Here is a 24,259-nt window from a genome sequence, read left to right on the forward strand (position 1 = left end):
CAACGCATCACATTTCGTGACAAAGTTATAATGCCCATTACAAGGGTATAAAAAGATTGATGCGCGCACTTATTGAGGAGGCACAGGGGCGGACGGGAAATGTAATCGCGCCTTTTTACTAATTTTGTTGTTATTGCTCAATGCTGGCAGTTAAGTGCAGCTCGGACTTGACCGGTAGCAGCCGCAGCCGCAACCACAACAACTCTGACGCTTATTATACAATATTTAATTGCAACAAACAAACTACACTTAGGAAAAGCGCCAAGCAAAAGCAATAGAAACCGCCTGAAACAGGCGCCAATCAGTTAAGGCTTTGGCATTATCTTATCGAGAGAAAAGTTCAAAAATAAACTCAGCTATATGCCATATATACTTAGAAGTTAGTTATGTATATAGATACGCACGTGATGGATCAGTTGAAAAGCTGCACACGATCTTAGTGCATCTATGTTTATGATAGTTTCTCGGCTGGACCAATGCCAAGTTTAAAGGTGATTTGTAGGGCAGCTTCTATAAGCCATTATTACTATTTACATATTTTATATTTCTATTTGTAAACATATATATATATATATATATAATCAAGATCAGTCAGCGCTGATAATCTGCTTTTGTGCCAGTCTCGTGATCCAGTGACAATCTTGGGAAGGCATGTACACTATATAAATAAATGAACAATTTGTATTCTGATTAACAATTTCGTTTAATTTAACATATTTTCCTTTATGCGTTTTGCTTGATGTATACCAAATGAATATGTATATAGTATATGTATAAATTTGATTAGGATGTATAACCTTGCAGTTTCTGGAACCAATAAATAACAAAGCGCGACATTACAAATAGTTAGAATAGAATGCATTGTATATTGTTTACAAATGTTTCTGCAGCTGCTTTTATTCTCTCTCCCTTGCTATATACAAATTATCAAACAAATATGTACGATATTTTGTTCAACTAATTTTTAAGTCTTTCGTTTGACACATACATACACATTTAGTTAAGCTAATAGTTTTTTTTTCTTCTTCTCTTTCTATCTTCAGATAGTTACAAAACTCTCGTATTATTTTTGATAAACAAAAGGCAACTCTTACTGGGACTTAAAGCTAAATTTGATGAAATTTACAATCGCTTTCAATATTTACGTGAGGCATTTACAAAAATGTTAGCTTAAAAACATAATCTATGCATGAACATCATTTGATACTTGTATATACATATATATGTAGTTCCAATCGTATTTGAAGGCACATGAACAAAGTGAAAATTAAACAAACAAGCGATTAGTACGCTCCGATCTAATGACATATATGTGGGAGTGGGCGTGGGCGTGGGTGTTCGTATTTTAATCGTTGCACTGAAAACGTGAAACGGGATGAGCTTCCTACTTGATAGCTATACAAAACTAGAGCCCATATAATTAGCCTATATCTAAATATATGTTTCCTATGCTGCAATGAGACATGTAGTTAATAATATCATAATAACTTAAAGCCAGTTTAAACAAGTATAAAAGCCAAACAAAGAGCCTAACACTGATGCAGATGATTAGTATGAACTATTATTGAAAAGATTCTCGTTCGCGCTCGCTGTTCAATTGCTCATCTGAAGGCCGCCACTGCTGCGGCTGCCCGTGGATGAGGAGCCGCTCAGTCCGAATTGTGAGACGAGCTTATCGTAATCCTCCAGCGATGTCTCAAATTGTTCCAGCTGGCGCGACAAATCATCCATGCTCCCATCGGCTGTGACTGCGGCTGTGCTGGCCATGGCAGATGCCGCTGCTGTCGCGGATGCTGCTGCTGAAGCGCCACAGCTGGCTAAGTTAGGCACTTGCAGCTCGCTGAGGCCACGCAGTGGCGGCGCATGATAGCATTCCCGATAGAATTTGGCCAGATCGTTGACATGGGATGTGGGCGAGGCGAAGGGAAAATGCAGCTCCTTGAGCAGACTATCATCATCTGGCGGGGGCTGTTGTGCTGGCGCCTGCTGTTCCTGCAACGTGGGTGCAGAGTTGTGACGCAACGTGGAACTGCTAGCGGGTATTAGGAGACTCTTGATTGGTGATGTGGCACAGGGGACAACAACAGTTGGTTTCTCAAAGCTTTTAAACGCTGTCGAGTTGTTGTTGTTATTGTGATTGTGGTTTATGTTGTTGTTGCTGCCATTAACGTTGTTGTTGTTATTATTATTATTGTTGTTGTTAACTGGCGATTCACATTTTCGATTCAGCGACTCAATTGAGCCGCTGCCGTTGCTCTCATGCCGCGTACGCCGCAGCATCCACTCAAACGGCGGCGTCTCTGGCAGCACAAAATCATGTTCCGTAAACTGGCGCAGCTTGCCCAGGTCTGTAAATGCACCCGGCCGCAATGGCTTCTCAATATCTATGAAACGCTTATCGTTCGCTGCTCCAGTGCCCGTGCCACCCACGCCCGCTCCAAGCTTAGCCGTTGCCAACTGCTGCGTAGGTGAACTGACATCGCTGGCGGGCCGAAAGTGATCTGACTTTAGCATAATAGTATTTTGCTGCTCTCCTTGATGTGCTGCCGCCGTCACCTGATGACCAGCCGTAGGTGAAATGGTCAGCTTGGTGCGGTAGGCAACCGACATGGTTAGAGAACCCAAAATCGTATTGAGCTGCCCAATCTTGACCTGTTTGTGCCCCTCGCCCAGTGTATGCACCTTCGGTCGATCCACATAGATGAGATAGAAGATGCTATATGAGTCCGGGCACTGACGACGCGACAATTTATAGGCAGGCGTCGTGCGTGTGAGCGAAATGAGGGACTTTAGCATAATGCTCATCCGATTATAGATAGCATGGGGAGCCTTTAGTGTTTGGCTGTCATTGCAGATGTTTGTGTTGCAGCCATCGCCCTTGCAATCCTCACCAGCTGCAGCTTCTTTTTTATTGTCCACTGGCAGCAGATCCAACGACCACACCTCAAGTATCATTTTGTCGCCCTCGCTAGTCTTTAGCGAGATCTCAATGCACAGGGGCAAGCGTTGCAATATGCTATCACCTGGCTTTAGCGCCAGGGCGCGTTTCGTCTCGTCCAGCACATCCGGGTGATCCTGTACGACAATGTTGAACCAATCGTTGCCGCCCAGTGGATTGCATTGAGTTTGTATCTTCTCGCCAAGGCGCGACTGCACCACAACTTGTGCTGATTTGAGCGCCAGGAATTTTATGTACTTTTCCAGTTCTTTGTCGACCGCGTTTAAACGTTGTGCAGACATTCTGACTTTTCTGATTTTTTTTTTTTTTTTTAACTTATAAATTCACTTTTGTGTACTCGCAACAGCGTACAAAGTTCGTTTTTGCGTTGCCTTTCCTATTTTACACTGCTTCCGCGTATTGTCTGTCTATGCCCATTCGCAGTATTTTGCGGAATTTTTTTACTTTTGTGTTATGTTTGTTCACTTTATCTCATTGCACTCGGGTTCGCGATTAACACTAGCTTGGGCATTTTATAAAACACTGCAATTTATTATTTGCCTGAATTTTTTGTCTATTATCATTTTGTTAAAACAGTTGTTCTACTAAATTCTTTGATTTTGAAGCAAAACAAAGATCACTCCCACTTTTTTCATTACCGTCCGCCATTGAACTAAAACGAATGCGACGTCGTGCTGATGTTGCCGTACTTTATGGGTTGCGTGGGCACCAGACAGAGTTGCCAGACAGTTGTCAAACAGCAGACCAAAAAAATCTAATGTCACAATTTAAAACTGTGATTTAATAAATGTATTTACTGCTGCTGAAGAAGTGCAGAATTTTACGAAGGCTTAAATAAATTGATTTGTAACATATTTCGGCAGCCAATTGCAATGTTATTCCACTACCGACATATTAATTGGGCCTAGAAATGTTCTATTCAAACAATGAAGAATTTAATATAAAAATTACATATATTCAGGTGCTATACACTCAGGTGCTTGAACGTATTGTCATTTTAAACAAACGTATTTGTTATCAATAAGTTTATTTTCTTTGGATATAGGTGCAAGCATTTTTGATGAACTAAACACGTTTTATAAATGCGAAATGAAATTTTTGGTTTTTATACTCCAAACTATATATCTCAATTTTGCATAGTAAGCTGAGAAATATTGCGCGTAAACAGCGATATTTTGTACTATACCGTGATTGGCGTACTACCCTTAAATTTTGTTTAGTATTTCTAAAAAGTACGGCAACACCATGCAATGTATGCGACACGTCACGTAGGCACAGGGGGCGGGTTGGGTGCCTATATTTGAAATGCCAGCTCAGGATTTTCCTATAAAGTAAATACCTTCATATCCATATTGTTGAGGTACAATAGTAAATTTAAAATAGCCTTGGCTCGATAGTGCTTCTCTGGTGTTCAATTACGCTGTTACTTTAACGTTTTCTCTTTTCTCTGTATGTTAAAATACTTCCGGTCCGAATCCGTAAGCACTTGTTTTGGAAGATATTGCAGCACCGAAGCCGGCACAGAACCCAGCATCTGCAAGCGCTCTTCCTGAATGCGCTCTTGCCGCTCGGCTTCTGCCTTGGCTTTTGAATCGAAGAACAGCATATTTTCAGCAGCTGCTTCAGCACGTTTGCGATTGTTATCCTCAATCATGGACAGCAGTAGGACACCATGCTCCTTCCGCCGTTGACGTTCCTGGATGTCCTTTTTGTTAATGCCATCCGGGCCCTCATCGGGGCACATAAGGTTTCTTTCAACTGTTTGTTCGTGCTTTTTACGAGCTTTTTCGATGTTGCGCTCATTTACTTCAGCGCGATAAAGTTCCAGCTCCTGCCGGGCACGCTGCCGGTTGAATTGCTCCTGCTTGAGCTGCTGCCGGTAGCGTTCATCGTCTTTCGCTTTGTACTCTGCGATCAGCAGATCGAACAACAGACTGTAGCGTTGACGTAGGCGCTCCTGCGGTTATAGGGAAACAAATCTTTTATCTTTCGGTGCATTCCTTTAGATTTTAGCACACTTACCTCAATTTCAAACACCTGATGACCCACTCGCATTTTAATCTCCTCTTGCTTACGTTGAGTTTCCAGCTTTGCCTCCTCCCTTTGGCGCTTTTGCTCAGCTATCTCCGATTGTTTTTCAAGTGCTTTTGATAAATTCTCGTCAGACTTAGCCCTTTGGAGTTCTTTGTATTCCCTTTGCTCCTTAATAAATGTAATCATATCGTCGCGTTTTTTGAGCTTTAATCGGTTTAGCTCCAGTTGCTCTGCTCTGTCTTCTTCCTCAATTTGCTGCTGCATGGCCATGCGCATCTCCCGCTCTGTCAGCGTTTCTACATATCGAAGCTGGCGTTGTTGCCGCTTCTCTTCGATTTGTTTTGCCAACGTCTTGCGGAGCTCTTCTTGCTGTTCCTTCTTGCGCAGTTCCTCCTGTTCTTGCATCGCCAAGTTCTGCTGTCTTGTAGCCTCGGCACGCTGCAAGCCCACCGCTTTGGCGTTTTTGGCCAGTTCTCGGTTTCTCTTGGTTTCCACCATGTGCTCTTCGAGCTCCTTTGTAATTGATGCCAATCGGAGCTGCTCAGCCAATTCCCGAAGTTCCTCGCATTCGCTGCGCAGTTGTTGGCGCCGCTTGCGATCTATGAACTCCTGACGCTTCAGTTGCTTAAGCTCGTCAGACATTAGAGCCTCTTTGTTGAAAGCCTGTCTACGAAGACGATTTTCCATTGCTATCTGCTTGCTTTCAAGATCGGTTTCGTTTATTACATCACAAAAATATTTGGCGTTCTTGTAAACAAAAGTATCGTCAACCGATACCATATTCTTGGGCCTCCCTGTGATATGAATCGCGGGGGTAGCGTCCCTCGCATCCATGTATGTCCTTTTTTGCGTTGTCATGGTAGCGAATCGACGTAAAAAAAACTATATAAATAGTGTAAAATAAAACGATGTAGCAATATGTATATTAAAGAAACGACTGATGCCTTAAAAGTGAAATTCATATTTAATTTAGCAACGATATTTTGTATGTTCGATATATTATTATCGATAGATTTTATCGGAAAAGGATTGATCAAGGTAAATAGGCACAGTAGGCAACGTTGATAATGACTGTATTCCCTTCTTAAGCAATAAGCAATATCTGTAATTAAAAATGTTTTTTAAAAAAAGGCCACGAGTTTGGCAATAAAAAGTGTATAAAGATATTTAATATATATTTTCAGAGTCAACATGTATATGCAATTTTCAGCCGTGTTACTTTGAATAAGCAATAGGGAAGTACTTCTTATCCTGCTCTACAATATTTTCTAGTACATCATCAATATCAGTAGTGGGATAACGCTCTACCCAAGACTGTATGTAGCCCTCATGAGTAGCATCATAAGTCTTTAATTCAACTTTGTCACCATTAATAAATGTGTTAGCCTGCACCAGAATAATGCGTGGTTTTTTGTGCGCCAGGCATATATCACGCCACTTGGCCCAAGGATGCGATCCGCCTTCGTTCACGTTCGAATAGTGTTCGTACATTTTGGAAGCTGCTTCGATGTCGGCTGTGGATTTATACACCTGCAGCTTGGTCAAGAATTCGCCCAGCGCTTTCTTGCCGACGGTATGAATTTTGCTACGGTCCAATGTGAGCAGTAGATTTTTACCACCCTCGGTCTCTTCAACGGTAACAAATCCTTCGCCAGCTTCGAGCAATACTTTCATGATAACGAAACGTGCACGCGAATGTGCCTGGAGCCACAGTTTAGATTTGGGATTGTACATTTCCAGGGCAACACCCATGCCGTTCCAAATAAGGCTAAGCCAATTGATGTAAATGATATCGTCCTGCTCTGCAGCGTCTTTAAAACCAAATATTTCCAGTATATCCCGCTGCAGAGATAAATAAAGGCCCACTGCCTCAGCGCGGCACTCTTCGTAGGATGAACCAATAGCACCGAATTTTGTATCGTACGTCTCGCCAGGCTTATACCAACTCTTAATAGGCTCGCCAGTTATGAGGTTCTTTACTGTCTCCACGTCAAAGTTGTGAGTACCATTTTCATCGATGCGGAACAATTTGCCACTGCCATGTCCCAACAGCTCGTGCAAACCCACTTGCACCTCAAAAGCCTTCACCTTATATTCCTTCATGAGTGTCTGATCCGCATCGGATAGAAAAGGTATGGGATCCTTGCGATTTATGTTGGCCAGCACGTTGCCCAGCGAAACATTTTTAAAGCCCTCATCCTGACGAATTTCGTCATCTGTTAGACATAATACATTATATATTGGCTCCTTTCTATTTGGTATTACTCACAATTGGGTATATTAATGCCAGCAGGAACGCCGCTTCCAGCAAAAGTCAGTACATCTAGCGACGTGAAATCTGGCTTTAAATATGAATCCTTCTCATAGGGCTCAGTCCATGGCAAATACTCTAGAAGTTTCTCGGCACGATTGACCAATTCGGAAAATTTAGCCGAACTTTCCTTATTGACCATGGCCACAAAGCCCTCGAATTCGGCACGCCCGCCCGCCGGATCGCGGTACGTTTCAATGAAACCAATGTAGGTCTCAATAACGGGTCCCTTGTCCTTGATCCACCATCTGGAGCCATCCTTATGCTCGGCCAAAGAGCCTTCCTCAAAGGATTTGACATAATGCTCAATCATTTTTGTCTCATTATCATTGGCGGCATATTTTTTTGCTTGAAGCAAATTCTCGTTTACACGTTTCAGCAAGGGTTGATAGTCGCCACGTGTAACGCGAAAATGGTTGCCATTGTACTCCTCCAGAGCCAGGGTTATGCCCTCCTTGCTAGTTTGCTCCACGGAACCGAGCTTAATGTCGTAAAATGTTTTTCCGTTCTCGGTCACTTTAAATGTACGACACATGTATGGCTCGATACGCTTCGTTGTCAGCCAAGCATTGACTATTTCCGAATCCTCCTTGGTGCAGTTGTCCGACCAATATGTAGTTACACCATTTGGCGCAAAGCCGAGGACTTCATTACGTGCTTCCAGAGCATAAATCAGATTTTTGACCTTCTCATAAATCTTAGACACGCGCGGCTCAGCAGCATAGGCAGCCGAAGAGCGTACGATCGCCTCAAATTTATCCTCCGCCAAGTTGGGCACTATTTTGCTATCACCCATGCCCTTGTAGTTGCCGGAATTGGCGAACACGCCACATGCGTAAACTAGGAATGCCTACAAATTTACAAAAGATTTATGTTATTTGAAACTTGTGATATTTTCACAAAAAAAAAAGGGTCCAAAGGAATGGGATTATAATTTTGATTCTAGGTAAGTTAATTGTTAAAATAGTTGCAGGACCATTTATGGATCATGATTAAATCTTAAGATAGTTGGGACTCACAGTAAAATCATCTTCAGTAGCGCCCGCTTTTAAGGCTTTGACTTTCAGCTCGGCGGGTTTTTCGGCAACAAAAATGCGATGCAATAACGAAAATATAAGGGGCGCCTCCGGGCTGGACTGGATGAGGGAAACCAAACCACCATCCCACGATGCCTTACTAAAATAGTGAGCGTACAGCTTTTCCTTGTCGGTTAAATTTTCAAATGCGTTTTTGCAATCCAAATCGGCAATGGGCTGCGTGTTTGGCAACACGAAATGCGAAGTTTTGCTGGCCATTACGCTTGGTTGTGGCAAATTAACACGTGTGCTGCAACAAACAGAGAAATCAGACATAAGTTAAGACAAGTGCTGAATGCATAACCATGGAATACCTGTAATTGACGGCTGTAAATGCAGATGTTGTTGTTCTTAGCTGACCGAAATTCAGAAGACGCGTTGCCTGCTTTTGGAAATGTTGCGCTACAGTGTAACTGCCGGCCGTTCGAAAACGTAATTGGCAAAGCTGGCCCAGTTGATGGCACCTACGAATTTTCTGAACTAGCAACATGACTGAGAATTTTGACTGACGATTTTGAAATATTATATACAACGTGCTACCAAATAATCAACCGAATAACTGCAGCACAACTGTAAAATGTAAAATGCTTTAATTTCGAAATTATTTCAAATATTACATGAAATTGTGATTTTATGAATGTCGAACAACGCGTTGAAACTGTAAAGTACACACATGCAAATGTTTGTACTGTGTGAACATACATACATACATATGTAGGTGCCCTTTTAGAAGCTATGAAATCGTTTGATTCTTAAGCATATTACGCAGTGCATGCATAGCGAAACAAAGAAGAAAAAATGCTACAAAATAATATCACAAAGCTATAATATATTGTGTTACGTACCTTACAAATAAGAAATGCAATTAATGAAATCAAAATGCCGACAAAGTGCAAGTTGTTACTAGAGATGAGCGATATTTGCAGCTTAGCGATATTTCTGTAAGCTTTGGCATTTGAGAAATGTTATTTACAGGAGCAATAGCTTAACATAAACTGTTAAATGTACTTAACAGCAAGCAATGCACAACTATTGAAACAATCCGAACTAAAAATGATTTTAGGCAGTGGAAAGTATACCCACTTTTAAAATATGAAGATGGTTCATCGGCATTGCAAATACTCTAGTTTGCTACAAATGCATATTAATATCAGATGTTAGTATTCTAATTGGAAAAGCGTTATTTCACCGTTTGCGGTCACACTGTCTGTCACATTTCAAATATGTAGTTAAAATATTTTGAAAAAAAAATTCTGAAAATTCACTATCTTTATGTTGAGGTGTGGGCGTAATTATCAGATAACAATTGGCACGTATGCAACCACTATTCGGAAGCACAAGCTGTTATCGAAACCCCACGCAATTGTGTGGGGCTTAATACCCGCTACCCACCCAAACAGCTGTCCAAATCATATGTTTATTTTCTTATCACCTTCAGGTTGACCCTAGTTGGGCAGTAAAAGTTTTTTCGCAAGCGTTAACGAAATGGAACTGACTGGCTGGGTGAAAAACTATGAATGGGGTAAACGTGGCATTAATTCGGCTGTTGCCCAAATGGCAATGGCCAATGATCCAGACTTTATCCTGAACGAGAATGAAACATATGCCGAAATGTGGATGGGCACCCATTTCTGTGGTGTTTCCATTGTCAAGGAGACTGGGGAAACTCTTGACCGTGTTCTTAAGAAGGATCTGCCATATCTGTTCAAGGTGCTGAGCATAAAAAAAGCACTCAGCATCCAAGTGCACCCAAATAAATGCGAAGCGGAGCGTCTGCACAAGGAAAGACCACTCATTTATAAGGATGATAATCATAAGCCAGAGCTGAGCATAGCCCTAACACCGTTCCTGGCGCTGGTTGGATTCCAGCCAGTCGAAGATATAATCGATAATATTGATGAGTTCGAACCGTTATCCAAGCTCATCGGCAAAGACGCTGTCCATGCGCTACACCAAAATCGAAACGCCGAGGGCGTAAAGGAATGCTACGAGATCTTAATGAAGTCGGATGAAACTGTCGTCGCCAATTGCGTCAAGGAGATAGCCAAAAACTACAAAAAAGGCAAGGCCGCCACCATATCCTATTTGCATTGCAATTTAAACCATTTCATTTGTTTATGTTTATGCAGAACTTAAGCAGGATGGCTTGCTGGATATATTCAACACAGTGAATGGGGATTTTCCCGGGGACGTGGGTGTACTGTCCCTATTCTTTCTGAATCTGGTGCGCCTGCAGCCTGGTCAGGCCATTTACTTGGGCGCCAACGAGATTCATGCATATTTGGATGGTGATTGTGTGGAATGCATGGCCTGTTCTGATAATGTTATTCGTGCAGGACTTACGCCCAAATACAAAGATGTGGAGCAGCTTATTGCCTCGGTAATATTTGAGGGTAAACCGGCGAGCTGCAAGCTGTTTATGCCGTATCGCATCGATGACACCGTACAGGTGTTTGTACCACCTGTTGACGACTTCGCTGTGATGCATGTGGCCCTTAAACACACTGTAGATACGTACAAGCTGCAGATACAGCCATATGGATCCATTCTGTTGACATTGACAGGTGTCCGCATCTTAAGGCTTAACACCAAGGATGGTCCCAAGGAAATTACCATTACGCGCGGAAACATTGTCTACATTCCAGTTGAGGCAGCGCCCGAAATAGAATTCCTGCATGCCGAAGACTGCGGAGATGATTTCACCGCCTACATTGCAACATATAATTATTTCAGGCGTGCCTAGAGAGTGAAAATTTGTAGTGTTTTACAAAATTTTAAATAAATGAAACACGCTTCTTTCGTCACGAATTAATTTCAATTTCAATTATTGCAATTTATAACAGCTAAAATAGAAACTAAACTGGCAATTTTAATTATTTAAAGCGGGGTTAACGCGTGGATTTATATATCTAATTAAATACGATATTATGTAATGTACAATAAACATATCAATGAATAATATTTTGTGCACAGATAATTTCAGATTAATACAAAACAACAAAATACGTTGCACCGACTTAACCTAATGCAAAAACTGGGCTTACAATCTGGCTGAAATATATAATATGTATAAGTGTTATATATAGAAAGGGGTGGGGGGAGGGGGGGTTTGGGTACATAAACATACATATAGCTAGTACGTTTCTTGTATAGTATTAACAAACTGGCGTACACAAAGAATGCACATAAATTGGCTACAATATGACACTACCCTTAAATATTTAATTGTTCTCAACCATCCGTTCGTTCCGTTGAATCCTTATAAATGCCTCACCACAGCATGCACAAGTTGTAAATATTTTATCATATAGATAACATACAAAGTTGCTTAGTTTGAATCATAAAGGTCGTAAAATGCCTCAAAATGTTTGTACCAAAAACTTGGGTACATTTATACGAAATATCTCATTATAAAATTTTGGTAAAGGTTGTTAGTAGTTAGACGATAGGTATACGTGTAGATACATTATATAGATGGGTTATTCGTAATTATTAATTTCTCTTCAGTTTTGCTTTAGTAAGTATATACGTATAATATAGTTTGATAACGCAGTAGCAACAAATAAATCAAAAAATAATGCCGCTACTGCTAGTATATTTGTGCCCACAACATGTGTTCCCTGTTGTTGTAGTAGTTGGTGGTGGTGGTGGTGGTGGTGGTTGTGTAAGTTTAGGTGAGATAGTAAGTTGTTTCGAGTATATGGAGAGTGGGAGGAGCCTTTGATTAGGTTAATCATTATCGCTTTGAGTGCATACAATTGTGCAGTTTAACTCTTGAGCAGATTGTTTGCGCGTTTATTAACACCATCCATGCGAGTGTTGTTCGCATCACCTTTGGCATTGATGCGATCAACTTGCTTGTTTTGGTTCTCCAACTCGGATCCCATGTCCAAGGCCATGTTGCGCAAGTTTCCTAGCATTGAGTTCACTTGTCCCAAATTCTCATCCATTTCATCCTCGCGCGCATCGTTGGTTATGCGCGCTATATACCCGGATTGTGGTGGTGCGCCCATGCCGCCACGCTCGCGCTCATCAATGACACGCTGCGGCTGACTGGCCACCACTTTTCCATCGTCGTTAGCCTTCCAGGCACTATCGCCGTCATCCTTTATGTTGACCTTCTTCCACGGCAGTACACAGACACCGCAGCACTTCTCCATGCCACTAAGATTCTTTTCTGCCTCTCGCATATCTGCATTGATGCGATCCATGCCCTCCTCAATGCGATCTAGCTGCTCGCCCTGATCGTCCAGGGCTACCAGAGTGCGTATGCCTGCTTCCTTAGATTCATCCATCAAACTAAGCATGCGTCGAGTACTTTCCAACGACTCGTCGGCCACTTGAGCGGATTTAAGCTGCAGCTCCTGCAACTCCGTGCGCGGCTCATTTTCCACAATTGCAGCCATTGCGTGATTATTTATTTGCGGTGTTTACGTTGAACTGATGACTTAGCAAGTGGTTGCGATTTTTTTTTTGTAGCAGGTTTGGGAAATTTTCGCAAGTGACTCACAATCACTGCTGCTGACGCCACCACAAGGGGTTGACACAATTGATTTTTTAAGCTCGTTATTTTGCAAAAGCAGGAACTTGAATTTAAGTTAAAAATGATAATCGAAAGATTTGTTTAATTTGTACAATATTTTGGCAAGTCTTTTTATGCAAATACAAGAACCAATTCTGTATATACAAGATTTATCGAAAATTGATATACACACGAAACCGATATACGATAAGTCAGGGTTGTTAAGTCTTAAATCAGTGTGAGCAAAATTTATTCATAGCAAGCCATTAAATTTGAAAATTTCTACAAATTATAGCCAAACGATAAGAACTTTTTAAAAAGAACTAAACTTGTTAAATTGCAGTAAATAAAATATAGAAAAAAAACTTGTTATTAAGCACTGCGAAGCTGCAATATATTTATACCGCCGTGCGTAACTGGTTGGCGCGTTTAGTGTTGTATAATACATTTGAAATATTAACGAATAGTTGTTGGTACAGCCAAGGTTGAGCGTCAGTGATCTTCAGCGCAATTTTTTTTTCTTATTCAATATCAATTAAATTTTGGGTTCTCATTTTGTGCTGCACTCGAACGGATTTAGTGAACATAACTTTTTAGCAGTGTAATTATGGACAATTCACGCCGTTCGCTTGCACCCGGCGAGGACAGCATTAGCATGTATTTGTCCTTTGACGCCGAAGCCGACGACACGCATGCGAGCAAATGGCAATCGGTGATGGCTACCCAAACTACTCAATATTTGGAGATGCACAGCATGGAGCTGGACCCAAAACATGATGACACCCTAGAGGAAAAGAAAAAAGATGTAAAAAACGTACTACAGGCTCTAATTAAGAATGACATTTCGAAAGACCAAGCCTCACCCTTGCGCCCCTTTGACAAAAGTATTTTGAACAAGCACAATGCCCTGTGCTCGACACCAACAAAAAATATAACATTATCTGACGTGCATCAGGATGTGACCGCTACAGACGCTGATAATAAGGAGAACACGCAGCCAGATGAGGAGAATTCCACGTTATCGTCCACCATAGACGCCACTGCCTCGACGGTGAAGACAAATACAATTTATAATGCTACGCTTGAGGACAATTCAGTAAAGGAAAATAATAATAAGACAAATATTTATCCTTTAAGCGCCAACGTTGTGCTTGAAAATATTACGGAAGGTAAACTCAAACATGTTATTTGTTTGGATTTCAGCTCTTAACCGATCAGTTTGATTTATTTTTCCAGTATCGACCGAGGAGCCGTCAGTGAATGTGCCATCTCCATTGACAGCAGTTGCCCAAGACAGAAAGGATACAGAAATTGTGGTCTCTGAGATGGTTAATGAAGTGTCCGAGCTGATTGTTAAGGCTCTTAAACTAACCGACGGCTCAACAAAACCCGAAAAACAAACAAAACTGCCGACACTTGCCTTGCCGCGGCCGCGTCGCTCGTATCTGCCCACAGCCAATGGGACAACATTTAAGCAACGCATGTCGATTGTTGTCAAGACCACATTAAACAGCCCAGCACGCAAACTGGCTACAGGTAATCCCATTGCTCGTCGCAGCTGCCTGCCCGCGGCTAAGACTAGCCTAATAGGGAACGCCGGCTACCGCAAGTCCATGCTGCCACGATCCGCTGAGAGCGCCACTATCAAGGCAAGCACTTCACGGACCGCACAAGCAGCTGGAGAATTAGCCGATGAAAAAGCGCGCCCCATTATACATAAGTTTAAATGCCAATTATGCAGTGCCAGCTTTCGAGAGAAGAACTCGCTCGATACGCACATGGATTCACACTGGAAATGTAGGCCAGCAATTAGAAATAAGAATTCGTTTTTCTGTAAATATTGTGACAAGAAATTTGTGCTCGAACGCGCGCTGCACATACACTTAATGCAGAATTGTGACAAAATACCGCCAGGCGAGAAGCGTAAGCTTCAATTTACGGAGCTAAATCATGAAAAGAAAGCAAAGCTACCAAAATTGACATGCACATCGCCAGCTGTGAGCAGTGAGAGCTTGAAGTCACGTGAGAGCATGATGCCAGTGATGGAGAAAGAGCAGCCCATTGGTAAGTTTAGATCGAGGCCAGCCCGAAAAACCTTTGTTACATTCTCTGCGTTTGTAGCCACCAACGGAGGTACAAAAGGTGTTGAAATGGCGCCGCCATCGGTAAAGAAGATCCCCAAGAAGGTTGCCCATGCAGGCGTCTATCGGACACCCACTAAATCTGTGCCTTGCCACACCTGTAAGCAGTCCTTCAAGAGCATTCTTGAGTATACTAATCACTGCCTGACAGTGCACTCGAAAAACAAGAAGCAGAACACAGCAAATGCACTGAGTGCTCGATATGAAGATTAAATCAAATACCTTAGTTTAGGTTGTGTTTACATTAATGCTAATACGGTTAATATGAAATATACGATTAAACTGCAACGAAGTTCACTTGGTTTTCTTCTCGGGCGGCGGCTTCATATCTATGCTTTCCGTTGCTATATCTAATGGCCCAGTGCCATGAATATCCGTTGGGTTCGAGCCCGTATTACCATCTGTGCCCGTGGCAGCTGGCAGTTGCCCAGCTTGGAGTGGCTGCTGAAAATTCTGTAGCATTGGAGGTATAGGCGGTGGAAATTTACGTAGTAGCTCGGCCAGCAACATGTCAACACGTTGCTTTTGAAATAACGTGCCACTATTGTCATCCTTGGCAGCATTTGAATCCTTCTTGTCAGACTTGGTTTTGTCAGATACTGCGAAAAATCAGAGACCAAAATTTTATTGAAATATATTTAATTTACAGCAAGCCACCATCGAGAATATGCATTATACTTACAAACTTTGTTAGACGAAAAGTCCCAGGTGTATCCTTTGTTGGGATGATAGCGGGCATAGCTGCTGGCTTCCTCGAACGCCGACTGCAGATTAACGACTGTGTTGAGCTGCAAGTAGATGGCAATATTTGAGCACTACACTGATGTGCTGATGAGTTTACTCACAATACGCGCATTTATCACGTTTGCCAGATCAGGCGCCTTGTAGACAGTGCCTCCAATTATATAGTAATCGGCAATTGGTGTCGCCTCCGAGGGGTTGTGCCGATGCTGTTTGCGTATGACATAGAGAATTGGTTCGGCAACGTGCAGTAGAATGTACTCCATGCCCAGCATATTACTGCAAAGAAGGGAATATTTACGAAACGGAAACGCTAATAAGCTGCGTTAGAAACCTACTGCAAATGTTCAACTCCCAGACGCTGCATGCGTATGGTTTCATTGTTACACATGTGATCATAGAACGGATTGCTCTTGCGGCAAAAGTAGTCCATAACGGTCTGTGGGCTCAATGTGGCCATCATCTGAGTATCGTGCCAAGATAAACGTAGATGATTTTCTGGTGCTTGCGTTATTTGTCGGTTCGCCATTGTTGCGGCTGTTGCACGTGAATAGATTGGGTCTGCGAAATTCTCGTCTTTTTTTTTGCGCCGGCTGACGACAGAAAATAATTGCTAATCAATCAGTGGGTCAGTGTCAATGCCTGGCCGCTATTTGCTTGTTCGAGCGTCTTTCCTCTTTCTCAGTTTGTTTACAAATTATTTATAGACTGAACGCTGCCAATTTTAAAATGTTGCACTTTTTCGATATGTCTTTATTTGATTTATTTGTTGTGTAATAAATATTTCAGTGTCGTGAACAGGAAAATTCAACAGCTGCTACTAAACAATTAGTACGGCGCTGAGGGCACTGTAAGTTCACCGTTAAACTGTTAATTTTAGTATGTGTGAATTATCATTAGTGCGTTATGTACCTGCGACTAGTGCAAGTAGTACACTTTTTGTGTTATTCATATTTTGTTTATAATTTCCGATATACATTTGAAAACTGTCCGATAGCATGTGGTGGCTAGCCGATATATTTTGAAAGGAAGTTGGCAGAGCGGGCCATTTATAAACAAGGTGGCAATACTTTACCATCGCTCCACACATGAAAATATTAAACAAAATGTTTAAAAATAAAACAAAACGTAACGGCTTCAGTTTCAAATAACATATATTTCAAATTAAGCATACAGACAGGGCTGGCACACACATATCTGGTCAATTTTTCAATTTTCTTGTATAAAATCGGCGAAGCGTGCATTGTTGTTGTTGTTGCCGTCAACGTCGTCGCTGCCGCCACAAATACAAATACACTAAAATTATCATCAACATCAAATTGTATATTAAACATTTTGCTCGGTCAGCGGAACTTGGCCCATTTTTTCGGATCGTCAGAATTGGAAACTATATCAGTTCGCTTTGTACATTTCGTCGTGGCGCCCGTGAGGAAATACAACGGAAAGAGCAACGAGTGCTCGCAATGGTAAACAGCAGAAAAAAAATCAATAATTATTACGCATTGTTAAACAATCAAATCGAGTTCAGCTGTGTGTGTGTGTGTTTGTGTAGTTTACTACCCATTTTCATACTGCATCTGTATGTACACATACTGGTTACAAATGGAACGTCATGCCTTAATCATAACCAAGTTATCCCCAAGAATGTGTGTAAATATGTTTGTGCCTAATATTTGCCGCCGTTTTGACAGTCAAGGTCGCGCAAGTCTCGTCAGCGTTTAGAAAAACTGTTCTCCTTTTTTATGGCTCACCTTGAATATCGCGCACAAAATTATACGCATATATGTATATAGCTGTGTACATTTATAGCTGCGTACATATGTATGTATTATCCATGACTTACCGCCCCCACAGTCTCGGGCACAATGAATATATACTTTGTGGAAATAAATTATTTCTTAATATGTAGCTAAAAAAACTTGTTACCCTTCTTACTTTTCCATTTTCCAGTCGGTTGGCACCTCAGTTTCAAATCTGTCGTGAATGTGAACTAAAAATAACTTTTCGTAAACTACCTGTTTTTTATAGACACTAACGAATATCTCTATATACAGGCATATATATATATATATATATATATATATATATATCCTTTGTTTCAACATGTTTTCTTAAGCACAAGAGTTCTTTCATTATAACTATATAAACCATATCAAATGATTATTGTTCTAAGGAATTTGTACTATATATGTATATATATTTTCATATTCTAAAGAACAGTTTTTCAAAAAGCGCCAAAATGTGAGGCTTACGGCCTTGTTTTAGACGATGTTCTCAATCTTTAGTGAAAATGTGTAAAATGTGAAATATTTTAATAGGTATTCATGGCCGTTGTGTTATAAATGTATATTTCAATTTACTCTGTGTACATAAAACAGAACTATTTTTTAACAAGTTGTTGTCTAGCTGCCCCCGATTAGAATTAAATTTACTCTCTTTTAGATTTTGAGGTACTTTCGTAGCCTGATGGTGGCACAACAACAGTCGGCCCAGTTAGTTTGTCAGTTAAAGCGATATGCGCTATATTAAACCGGAGCCGTACTATGAGGTAGCTGGACCACATCTAGGCAAACGCACTTTTTACCAGACGAGAGTCCTATTGGCATGTTGCTAACATATTTTGTATATTTACAGGGGCTTCCACCGTTCAATGTTTCTGGCAGTCCGTTCAATGTGGTGCCAATACACAACTTTCCGGAGCTAATGAAGGATACGTGCGCGCTCATCAACTCCGAATGGCCGCGCTCCGAAACTGCACGCATGCGCTCCCTGGAAGCTTCTTGTGATACGCTGCCTTGCAGCCTGGTGCTAACCACGGAGGGCATGTGTCGTGTTATAGCGCACCTAAAACTAAGCCCGATAACATCGAAAAAGAAGGCCTGTTTTGTGGAGTCTGTTGTCGTGGACAAAACCTATCGTGGCCAGGGCTTTGGAAAGTTGATCATGAAGTTTGCCGAGGACTACTGCCGTGTGGTTCTCGATTTAAACACAATTTATCTGTCGACCATAGATCAGGATGGTTTCTATGAACGCATTGGGTATGAATACTGTGAACCCATTTCCATGTATGGACCGCGCCACTGCGAGCTGCCTAGTTTACAAAATATCAATAAGAAATACATGAGGAAGGTCTTATAGACATCAGCACCAGTAGTAGTAGTAGTGTTGGCTTAACCAAGCTGCGAACGCTTCAAGCTTGACCGGAGCGTGTCAGTTAAACTAGTCAAATTAGGTAAACGCTCTTGGGGCTGAATATATAATCTAATACTGCCCAGCGGCAGAGCCGTACTATGCATAAATATATACCCTATGAGCGTTTGCTTCTGATTCCATTACGATTACACAAACAAACATTCATATTACGCTCGTGTTGATTTTTAAATATTACTTTCCGCATGTATTTTTTGTTATCATTTCGGAAAATGCTTGGATACACAAGCACGTTAATTGCCGTGTTATATAATATATTGCACATAATATATTCACGTTAATTTAGTTATGTATTATTATTAATTTATAATTCATACTCTTATGATTTGTTGTGGTGTTTGCTCGAATGCTTACTAGACAATATCTACCTACATATGATAGCTCAATTATCTTCCAAATAAACTGTAGCATAGATATACATATCGAGATTGGAAACATAGCATTAAGCAAGAAATGAAAGGCAATAAATTATATTAAAGTTGTAGATATTTTAAATGCTATATTTGTTATTTGTTATTAACGGAAGCCCCAACGGAAACATCCGTCTGCAATCTGTCAGAGAAATCTATGACAAGTTCAAGTTCATGGTGCTGCAGCAAGCCAAAAATTGATGTGTGCCCGCCCGGCAATGTTATTTTTATTACAGCTGCATCATATACTGTCGGGGCAGCCCAACGAGCGCGCAAAGCTTCAAAAAGTTTTATTTGACACAAAAATAAACCAGAATCGTGCATAAAACAGCAAGCAAGCGGCAAGACACTTGCTTATCAAATACTATATACAAATGCTCTGTGCGTATCCATAAAGTGAACTGCCGATAGAGTGTATACTTTTATGAAAAGGATTGTAATTCAAATTCAAGTTATACGTATAAGTTGAATTCGATTTTTATTGCACTTAAATTGCGTTTAACTTGTTGAAATTTCAATATCTTTTAATACAAAATTTTGGTTCACCATATCGAATGCGCTCTGTACCGTCAGGTATATGCATTTCCCTCTCATATAATGCTCTCGCTAGTTTCTTAATGAAATTTTTGGCATTGGGCCTGAAAGCGGAAGCAGGTTGAACTGTGTTAGTTTTTTGTTAGTTTCTGTAAAATTTCTACAGGTGCACATTTTCGAAATGCTTGCCTGACGTGATATACGACAGCTGCTAATGGCTTGAAATTTCAGGTGTCTGACCGAACATGCGCTGATTGCCAATTGATACCGCACGTAATTGCAATTAAAATTTTTGTTTATTCTTTATATCAAAATGGAAAGTTGATAGTGCGCATACGTAATACACACCCATAAATGTACGTAGGTAGGGATATATGTGTATATAAAGATGGTTAGTTTGACTTTTAAAGGCTTTAATAGCATTGCTAATTGTACGTTTAGATAGAACCGATTCCAATTTGGTTCCAATTTATATGCGATGGGCACAATCTTTTGCTGACGCCATTGTGATCATCCATTAGGCGCTTTTAACGCTTTTGGCAATGCCGCAAACCTTGCCGTAATGCTCAGGCTGTTCCAAGGAATCTACAATGAATTTGGCCAAGTCGTCCTTCGAAACCAGGCGACCAGGTGCTTCGTCATGCACTACGGTGTAGCCGCTGGCCGGCTCATCGGCGATATGCGGCGGCAGGATAGCAATATAGTCCAAGCCAGAGGCTTTTGTTAAGTCCAACATGCGTTGATGTTCCTCATTTAGTTTGTGAAATACAGCGGGCACCTCGTTCAGGGAACGCAATAGGAACGACGACATGACAATAGAAAGTTTGGTAAGCTTTGCCTCCTTCATGGCCTTTATAACGTTCTCAGTGCCGCGTGACAGCTCCGTTGTGGCCTCCAGTTTATTGCGGGTGCCCAGTATAACGCAGACGCCATCCACAGCTCCGTCGCCCTCAATCAGTCGTTTAACGTCCTCAATATTGGTCGCATCGCCTTGAACCAGTTGAACCTTGCTTTTGAATCGTTCTGGAACGGTGGGTTCTGTGCGGTAAAGTAAACGCACCTTTAGACCTAAAAACGTGATCAGTTAATGCATTCGAAGGAAATCGTGAAGGTAATTGTATGGTACCCTTCTCCAAGGCGTAATCCACTACACATTGACCGGTCATGCCGGTGCCACCAATAACAGCGATTCGTTGCATAATTTTCTTATTTTAGTTTTATTTCGTACTGAAATGAAAACTAGATGTATTACAACTGAACTAAGGTCAATTTTTGAACACAAAATTGCAATATCACTGAAACAGTTCCAGACTTATCGAGCACCAATCAGAATCAAAAATGATTGTTGTTTTTGCACTGCCGCCGACTGCGCTCACCTGAATCGACCAGCTGATTGTGTCTTACACATGCACGAGTAGTTGTGTGCAGTGTTCATAAGCGCCAACAGCTTAAAAACTAGAAATACTAATAAGGAAGATACGTTATCAACACCTCTCTATACATACATATGTACATATATTTACAAATTTCGCATTAAATATAAATTGTCATGAAGACATGTCAAAATCGAATAGCGTTACCTATGTATTGATATTGCTATGTAGCATTGACTCAATGAACAGTAAAAAAAAAGAAATATTAATAATGCGTAGTAGATAGATTATGAAATTACATAGATGAATCAAATTATTTGCTTTAAAATAAGACATTTTTGAATAACGATTGCAGGGTGGCCATGCTATTTAAAAAATCGATTTATTACTAGAAAGGTGGTCAGCCTGGCCATCGAGTCAAGCGTTGCCCAATTTGTCATAAATTTAAAAAATTACGCGCGGTTTCTTTACGCATGCGATTCTTCCGAATTGGCATTTGCCTCGGAATAAGGATTATCTGCGGGATTTTTAACGCGTCTCAGTGTGATGCCCAGTTTTAGTTCGCTCAAGAAATCTGTTGTGGGTGGCTTCTTTTCAGCACGTGGCTTAATGCCGCTTATTGTCGCAGCCTTCTTATCGATTTTCTGCAAGAATATGTAACTATGAAGTTTTGACGAGAAGAAATCAGTTCGATTATACCCTCACCTTCAATTGCACGCCCTTGCGTATGCTTTCCAAGAAAGCGTCGCGATCATCAACCGCGCCAGCGGCCACTTTTGGTTGTTCAGACTTTTTAATTGACAAAGGCAGTGCGCCTCCACCCATTGGTGGCGGTGGTGGTGGCATTGGTGCACCCATAGCTAAAGCAGGTGGGGGTGGCGGTGGCGGCGGTGCTCCCGACGCAGCTGCTAAAACTGGTGCTGCTGGCGGTGCTGGCGGTGGAGGCGGAATGATCGCATTGTTACTAACAGGTGTTGTAGTCTTTGGTTTGGGTGGCACCTGTACAGGCACAACGCGCGGCTGCACAGGTGCAGGCTTAACAGGCGGTGGAGGTGTCTGCTTAACCGGCGCATATTGCACAGTGGTTCTGTTCTCACTGGGCACAATCGTTGGCTTAGGCGGCGCCGGTGGAGCCACTCGCATTGTGCCCATCTTTCGCTGTGTTTGCGGTGCAATTGTGGCATAAATTTCGTTCTGGGGCTTAGGCCGTGTGGTAGGCACTTCTATAGCCGCTGGATACATGTGCGTATTGGCCGCCGTAACAGCAGAGGGTGGAGGTGGTATTTTCGGTCTGCTTGGCTGCGCCTGATGCAACTGAACGGGTACAACTGTGCCCAGCTCCTGCTGCCTGTTGGGACGCTCTACGGGCGCCATATCCAAATCAGATATGTCCACAAAGCGGGAGGTGAGCGATGCATAATTGGAAAATGCAGTTGACGGAGCTGCTGCCGGCGCTGGCGGCGGCGAAGGCGGCGGAGTTATTTCATTGTTGGTAGAGATGGTGGCATAGACGAGCTTTGGCGCTGTTGTCCTCGGCTTTTGCATGTCCTGCTTCGTGGGCTGTCGAGAGAATTGAAGTACAGTGAATTGATGACTGTTATTGTTCACGTAATTCCAGTTGGATTCACTTCATACCATCCAGGTGAAATTGGAGTGCACAATCTTTTTGATCAGGTCCTGCCGCCGTATGCCGGCCACATCCTCCTCGGCTATGCCGCGCTCCATCATGTACTTCTTCAGAACATTGTCATTGGCGCCAGCATTTAAATCGAACGCATTTCGCGTGCGATCGCGTGTAACATCTCCGGAGACATGCTGAAAATTGACGGGTCCACTTATCTCGTACTTGGAGCCCTTGTTGCTGACGACGACGCTGGTGGCAAAGCTGGGTCCTGGCACCGCACCGGGTGCCCCAGTCAAGCTACCCAGGCTATTCGACGAGGAGGATTGGCTCATGCTGCGGCTGGCAAAGTCACCAAAGTAGCGCCGTTCGCTGCCGGGCGAGGCTTTCACTGTGGGCGGGGGCAGCACTGCGGGCGGGGGCTGGGCGAAGACGTCGCTGCTCACCTGCATGCACGGCGGCTACAAGAGAGCAACAGGATAATTAAATTGCGACTGACTGGCCAACATGATGTGGATGATGATGATGATGATGATGATGATGATTATATGAATGGCATTACCACCCAGTAACCGGGGCCTTTATTGCTTCTAATTATGTCATACACATAGGCGCGTCGCTGCATCGCCGGCATTTTGTCAACATCGTCGGCCAGGTGGGCCTTGCGCAAATACAACTGCAGCATCTCATCCGTGCCGATGCCCCGCACATCGAACGTCTTCCGAAAATCGATGGCCCTGCCCTCCAGCTGCCTAAACTCCACCGGCTCCGAGATATACGCATACGTCACACTATCCATAGCCACGTTGTGATCCCGCCCTGCGGACAGCCTGAAATGCGATACGTGTGCGGGGCACTGCATTAATGGAGCTGCTTTTAGTGGGCGACTACTGCCAGAACATAGGGCTATGCCGTACGTATCCGTATCCACGCTGGCGCATTATCTTCCAGCAATTTGCCGATAAGAAGCGTTTTTTTTTTTGTTTTTTGTTTTATCAATTTACGGATTTCTATTGTTGATTTGCTGATGATGAATCATAGCGCCAAAGACAAAGACACGCATAGCCCAGATCCAATAACATGCACGACATTCACATCTACAACATCTACCAGCTATCTATATATCACCCTGTTTAATTACCGTAATTTCCAAGGCGTGAGGCACTTGATGCACTCGAGGAATTGTCGGATTTAGCTGGGAACTGGATGCAGCGTGTGTTTGGCGTGCCGTACGGCCCAAACCAAGGTATCGCACTGATTAACGGAGGTGGTATGTCACCGCGTTTACTCATTTCGCCAAGCTTGTTATCTAGAAACGCAGACACTG

At 42.2% G+C, this 24,259-nt stretch overlaps 10 protein-coding genes across 15 annotated transcripts; 3 read left to right on the plus strand and 7 right to left on the minus strand.

Moving 5' to 3' along the window:
• Nucleotides 1–684: 684 nt before the first annotated feature.
• On the minus strand, nucleotides 685–3,617 carry Atg13 (Autophagy-related 13). Its single transcript, XM_002054533.4, has one exon. It carries the CDS (start codon nucleotides 3,238–3,240, stop codon nucleotides 1,594–1,596), a length of 1,647 nt encoding a protein of 548 aa, XP_002054569.1. The 5' UTR covers nucleotides 3,241–3,617; the 3' UTR covers nucleotides 685–1,593.
• A 350-nt stretch (nucleotides 3,618–3,967) lies between these two features.
• Nucleotides 3,968–5,926, minus strand: LOC6630228 (meiosis-specific nuclear structural protein 1). The gene is made up of 2 exons (XM_002054532.4): nucleotides 4,982–5,926; nucleotides 3,968–4,916 (listed from the first exon to the last, which is right to left on the minus strand). The coding sequence occupies exons 1-2, from the start codon at nucleotides 5,849–5,851 to the stop codon at nucleotides 4,383–4,385; spliced, it is 1,404 nt and encodes a 467-aa protein (XP_002054568.2). The 5' UTR covers nucleotides 5,852–5,926; the 3' UTR covers nucleotides 3,968–4,382.
• Nucleotides 5,927–6,132: 206 nt separating this feature from the next.
• DppIII (dipeptidyl peptidase 3) lies at nucleotides 6,133–9,340 on the minus strand. 2 transcript variants are annotated; one of them, XM_015172242.3, is made up of 4 exons: nucleotides 9,226–9,340; nucleotides 8,324–8,630; nucleotides 7,263–8,154; nucleotides 6,133–7,209 (listed from the first exon to the last, which is right to left on the minus strand). In XM_015172242.3, exons 2-4 carry the CDS (start codon nucleotides 8,597–8,599, stop codon nucleotides 6,209–6,211), a joined length of 2,169 nt encoding a protein of 722 aa, XP_015027728.1. In that variant the 5' UTR covers nucleotides 8,600–8,630; nucleotides 9,226–9,340; the 3' UTR covers nucleotides 6,133–6,208. The 2 variants fall into 2 exon arrangements, with proteins under 2 accessions (XP_015027728.1, XP_002054567.2); XM_002054531.4 differs by lacking the exon at nucleotides 9,226–9,340 and adding an exon at nucleotides 8,695–8,908.
• Nucleotides 9,341–9,578: 238 nt separating this feature from the next.
• Mpi (mannose phosphate isomerase) lies at nucleotides 9,579–11,192 on the plus strand. Its single transcript, XM_002054530.4, has 3 exons — nucleotides 9,579–9,689; nucleotides 9,819–10,442; nucleotides 10,510–11,192. Exons 2-3 carry the CDS (start codon nucleotides 9,866–9,868, stop codon nucleotides 11,121–11,123), a joined length of 1,191 nt encoding a protein of 396 aa, XP_002054566.1. The 5' UTR covers nucleotides 9,579–9,689; nucleotides 9,819–9,865; the 3' UTR covers nucleotides 11,124–11,192.
• Snap24 (Synaptosomal-associated protein 24kDa) lies at nucleotides 11,174–13,072 on the minus strand. Its single transcript, XM_002054529.4, has one exon. It carries the CDS (start codon nucleotides 12,784–12,786, stop codon nucleotides 12,148–12,150), a length of 639 nt encoding a protein of 212 aa, XP_002054565.1. The 5' UTR covers nucleotides 12,787–13,072; the 3' UTR covers nucleotides 11,174–12,147.
• A 142-nt stretch (nucleotides 13,073–13,214) lies between these two features.
• On the plus strand, nucleotides 13,215–15,335 carry LOC6630045 (uncharacterized). Its single transcript, XM_002054528.4, has 3 exons — nucleotides 13,215–14,071; nucleotides 14,139–14,966; nucleotides 15,024–15,335. The coding sequence occupies exons 1-3, from the start codon at nucleotides 13,510–13,512 to the stop codon at nucleotides 15,254–15,256; spliced, it is 1,623 nt and encodes a 540-aa protein (XP_002054564.1). The 5' UTR covers nucleotides 13,215–13,509; the 3' UTR covers nucleotides 15,257–15,335.
• Nucleotides 15,229–16,770, minus strand: MED6 (mediator complex subunit 6). 2 transcript variants are annotated; one of them, XM_032439239.2, is made up of 5 exons: nucleotides 16,697–16,713; nucleotides 16,123–16,632; nucleotides 15,889–16,063; nucleotides 15,726–15,831; nucleotides 15,229–15,642 (listed from the first exon to the last, which is right to left on the minus strand). In XM_032439239.2, exons 2-5 carry the CDS (start codon nucleotides 16,311–16,313, stop codon nucleotides 15,338–15,340), a joined length of 777 nt encoding a protein of 258 aa, XP_032295130.1. In that variant the 5' UTR covers nucleotides 16,314–16,632; nucleotides 16,697–16,713; the 3' UTR covers nucleotides 15,229–15,337. The 2 variants fall into 2 exon arrangements, with proteins under 2 accessions (XP_032295130.1, XP_002054563.1); XM_002054527.4 differs by having other exon boundaries at nucleotides 16,123–16,770.
• A 69-nt stretch (nucleotides 16,771–16,839) lies between these two features.
• On the plus strand, nucleotides 16,840–19,489 carry Naa80 (N-alpha-acetyltransferase 80). Of its 2 annotated transcripts, XM_002054526.4 has the most exons (3): nucleotides 16,840–17,250; nucleotides 18,227–18,332; nucleotides 18,419–19,489. In XM_002054526.4, the coding sequence occupies exons 2-3, from the start codon at nucleotides 18,300–18,302 to the stop codon at nucleotides 18,920–18,922; spliced, it is 537 nt and encodes a 178-aa protein (XP_002054562.1). In that variant the 5' UTR covers nucleotides 16,840–17,250; nucleotides 18,227–18,299; the 3' UTR covers nucleotides 18,923–19,489. The 2 variants fall into 2 exon arrangements, with proteins under 2 accessions (XP_002054562.1, XP_015026916.1); XM_015171430.3 differs by lacking the exon at nucleotides 18,227–18,332 and having other exon boundaries at nucleotides 16,844–17,250.
• Nucleotides 19,490–20,215: 726 nt separating this feature from the next.
• LOC6630042 (flavin reductase (NADPH)) lies at nucleotides 20,216–21,344 on the minus strand. 2 transcript variants are annotated; one of them, XM_070207264.1, is made up of 3 exons: nucleotides 21,315–21,344; nucleotides 21,065–21,165; nucleotides 20,216–21,006 (listed from the first exon to the last, which is right to left on the minus strand). In XM_070207264.1, the coding sequence occupies exons 2-3, from the start codon at nucleotides 21,135–21,137 to the stop codon at nucleotides 20,456–20,458; spliced, it is 624 nt and encodes a 207-aa protein (XP_070063365.1). In that variant the 5' UTR covers nucleotides 21,138–21,165; nucleotides 21,315–21,344; the 3' UTR covers nucleotides 20,216–20,455. The 2 variants fall into 2 exon arrangements, with proteins under 2 accessions (XP_070063365.1, XP_002054561.1); XM_002054525.4 differs by lacking the exon at nucleotides 21,315–21,344 and having other exon boundaries at nucleotides 21,065–21,297.
• A 139-nt stretch (nucleotides 21,345–21,483) lies between these two features.
• Whamy (WHAMM and JMY related) lies at nucleotides 21,484–24,195 on the minus strand. Of its 2 annotated transcripts, XM_002054524.4 has the most exons (5): nucleotides 24,074–24,192; nucleotides 23,495–23,762; nucleotides 22,947–23,393; nucleotides 22,017–22,871; nucleotides 21,484–21,955 (listed from the first exon to the last, which is right to left on the minus strand). In XM_002054524.4, exons 2-5 carry the CDS (start codon nucleotides 23,729–23,731, stop codon nucleotides 21,779–21,781), a joined length of 1,716 nt encoding a protein of 571 aa, XP_002054560.3. In that variant the 5' UTR covers nucleotides 23,732–23,762; nucleotides 24,074–24,192; the 3' UTR covers nucleotides 21,484–21,778. The 2 variants fall into 2 exon arrangements, with proteins under 2 accessions (XP_002054560.3, XP_032295127.1); XM_032439236.2 differs by lacking the exon at nucleotides 23,495–23,762 and having other exon boundaries at nucleotides 24,074–24,195.
• Between the last annotated feature and the right edge of the window lie 64 nt (nucleotides 24,196–24,259).

This window comes from Drosophila virilis, chromosome 2, assembly GCF_030788295.1.
Source record: "Drosophila virilis strain 15010-1051.87 chromosome 2, Dvir_AGI_RSII-ME, whole genome shotgun sequence".
Taxonomy (NCBI): domain Eukaryota; kingdom Metazoa; phylum Arthropoda; class Insecta; order Diptera; family Drosophilidae; genus Drosophila; species Drosophila virilis.

Coding starts and splice junctions, on each gene's coding strand:
- Whamy (XM_002054524.4), bottom strand. CDS start 23,731: ATGGATAGTGTGACGTATGCGTATATCTCGGAGCCGGTGGAGTTTAGG. Junction 23,394..23,494: donor AAGGCCCCGGTTACTGGGTG/GTAATGCCATTC, acceptor GCTCTCTTGTAG/CCGCCGTGCATGCAGGTGAG. Junction 22,872..22,946: donor ACTCCAATTTCACCTGGATG/GTATGAAGTGAA, acceptor TTCTCTCGACAG/CCCACGAAGCAGGACATGCA.
- LOC6630042 (XM_070207264.1), bottom strand. CDS start 21,137: ATGCAACGAATCGCTGTTATTGGTGGCACCGGCATGACCGGTCAATGT. Junction 21,007..21,064: donor GGATTACGCCTTGGAGAAGG/GTACCATACAAT, acceptor TCACGTTTTTAG/GTCTAAAGGTGCGTTTACTT.
- Snap24 (XM_002054529.4), bottom strand. CDS start 12,786: ATGGCTGCAATTGTGGAAAATGAGCCGCGCACGGAGTTGCAGGAGCTG.
- DppIII (XM_002054531.4), bottom strand. CDS start 8,870: ATGTTGCTAGTTCAGAAAATTCGTAGGTGCCATCAACTGGGCCAGCTT. Junction 8,631..8,694: donor TTTACAGCCGTCAATTACAG/GTATTCCATGGT, acceptor TGTTTGTTGCAG/CACACGTGTTAATTTGCCAC. Junction 7,210..7,262: donor TGGCATTAATATACCCAATT/GTGAGTAATACC, acceptor TATGTCTAACAG/ATGACGAAATTCGTCAGGAT.
- Atg13 (XM_002054533.4), bottom strand. CDS start 3,240: ATGTCTGCACAACGTTTAAACGCGGTCGACAAAGAACTGGAAAAGTAC.
- MED6 (XM_002054527.4), bottom strand. CDS start 16,313: ATGGCGAACCGACAAATAACGCAAGCACCAGAAAATCATCTACGTTTA. Junction 16,064..16,122: donor CTGGGAGTTGAACATTTGCA/GTAGGTTTCTAA, acceptor CCTTCTTTGCAG/TAATATGCTGGGCATGGAGT. Junction 15,643..15,725: donor CTTTTCGTCTAACAAAGTTT/GTAAGTATAATG, acceptor GATTTTTCGCAG/TATCTGACAAAACCAAGTCT.
- Naa80 (XM_002054526.4), top strand. CDS start 18,300: ATGCGCTATATTAAACCGGAGCCGTACTATGAG. Junction 18,333..18,418: donor AACCGGAGCCGTACTATGAG/GTAGCTGGACCA, acceptor GTATATTTACAG/GGGCTTCCACCGTTCAATGT.
- Mpi (XM_002054530.4), top strand. CDS start 9,866: ATGGAACTGACTGGCTGGGTGAAAAACTATGAATGGGGTAAACGTGGC. Junction 10,443..10,509: donor AGCCAAAAACTACAAAAAAG/GCAAGGCCGCCA, acceptor ATGTTTATGCAG/AACTTAAGCAGGATGGCTTG.
- LOC6630228 (XM_002054532.4), bottom strand. CDS start 5,851: ATGACAACGCAAAAAAGGACATACATGGATGCGAGGGACGCTACCCCC. Junction 4,917..4,981: donor ATCAGGTGTTTGAAATTGAG/GTAAGTGTGCTA, acceptor CTATAACCGCAG/GAGCGCCTACGTCAACGCTA.
- LOC6630045 (XM_002054528.4), top strand. CDS start 13,510: ATGGACAATTCACGCCGTTCGCTTGCACCCGGCGAGGACAGCATTAGC. Junction 14,072..14,138: donor GCTTGAAAATATTACGGAAG/GTAAACTCAAAC, acceptor TTATTTTTCCAG/TATCGACCGAGGAGCCGTCA. Junction 14,967..15,023: donor GGAGAAAGAGCAGCCCATTG/GTAAGTTTAGAT, acceptor CTGCGTTTGTAG/CCACCAACGGAGGTACAAAA.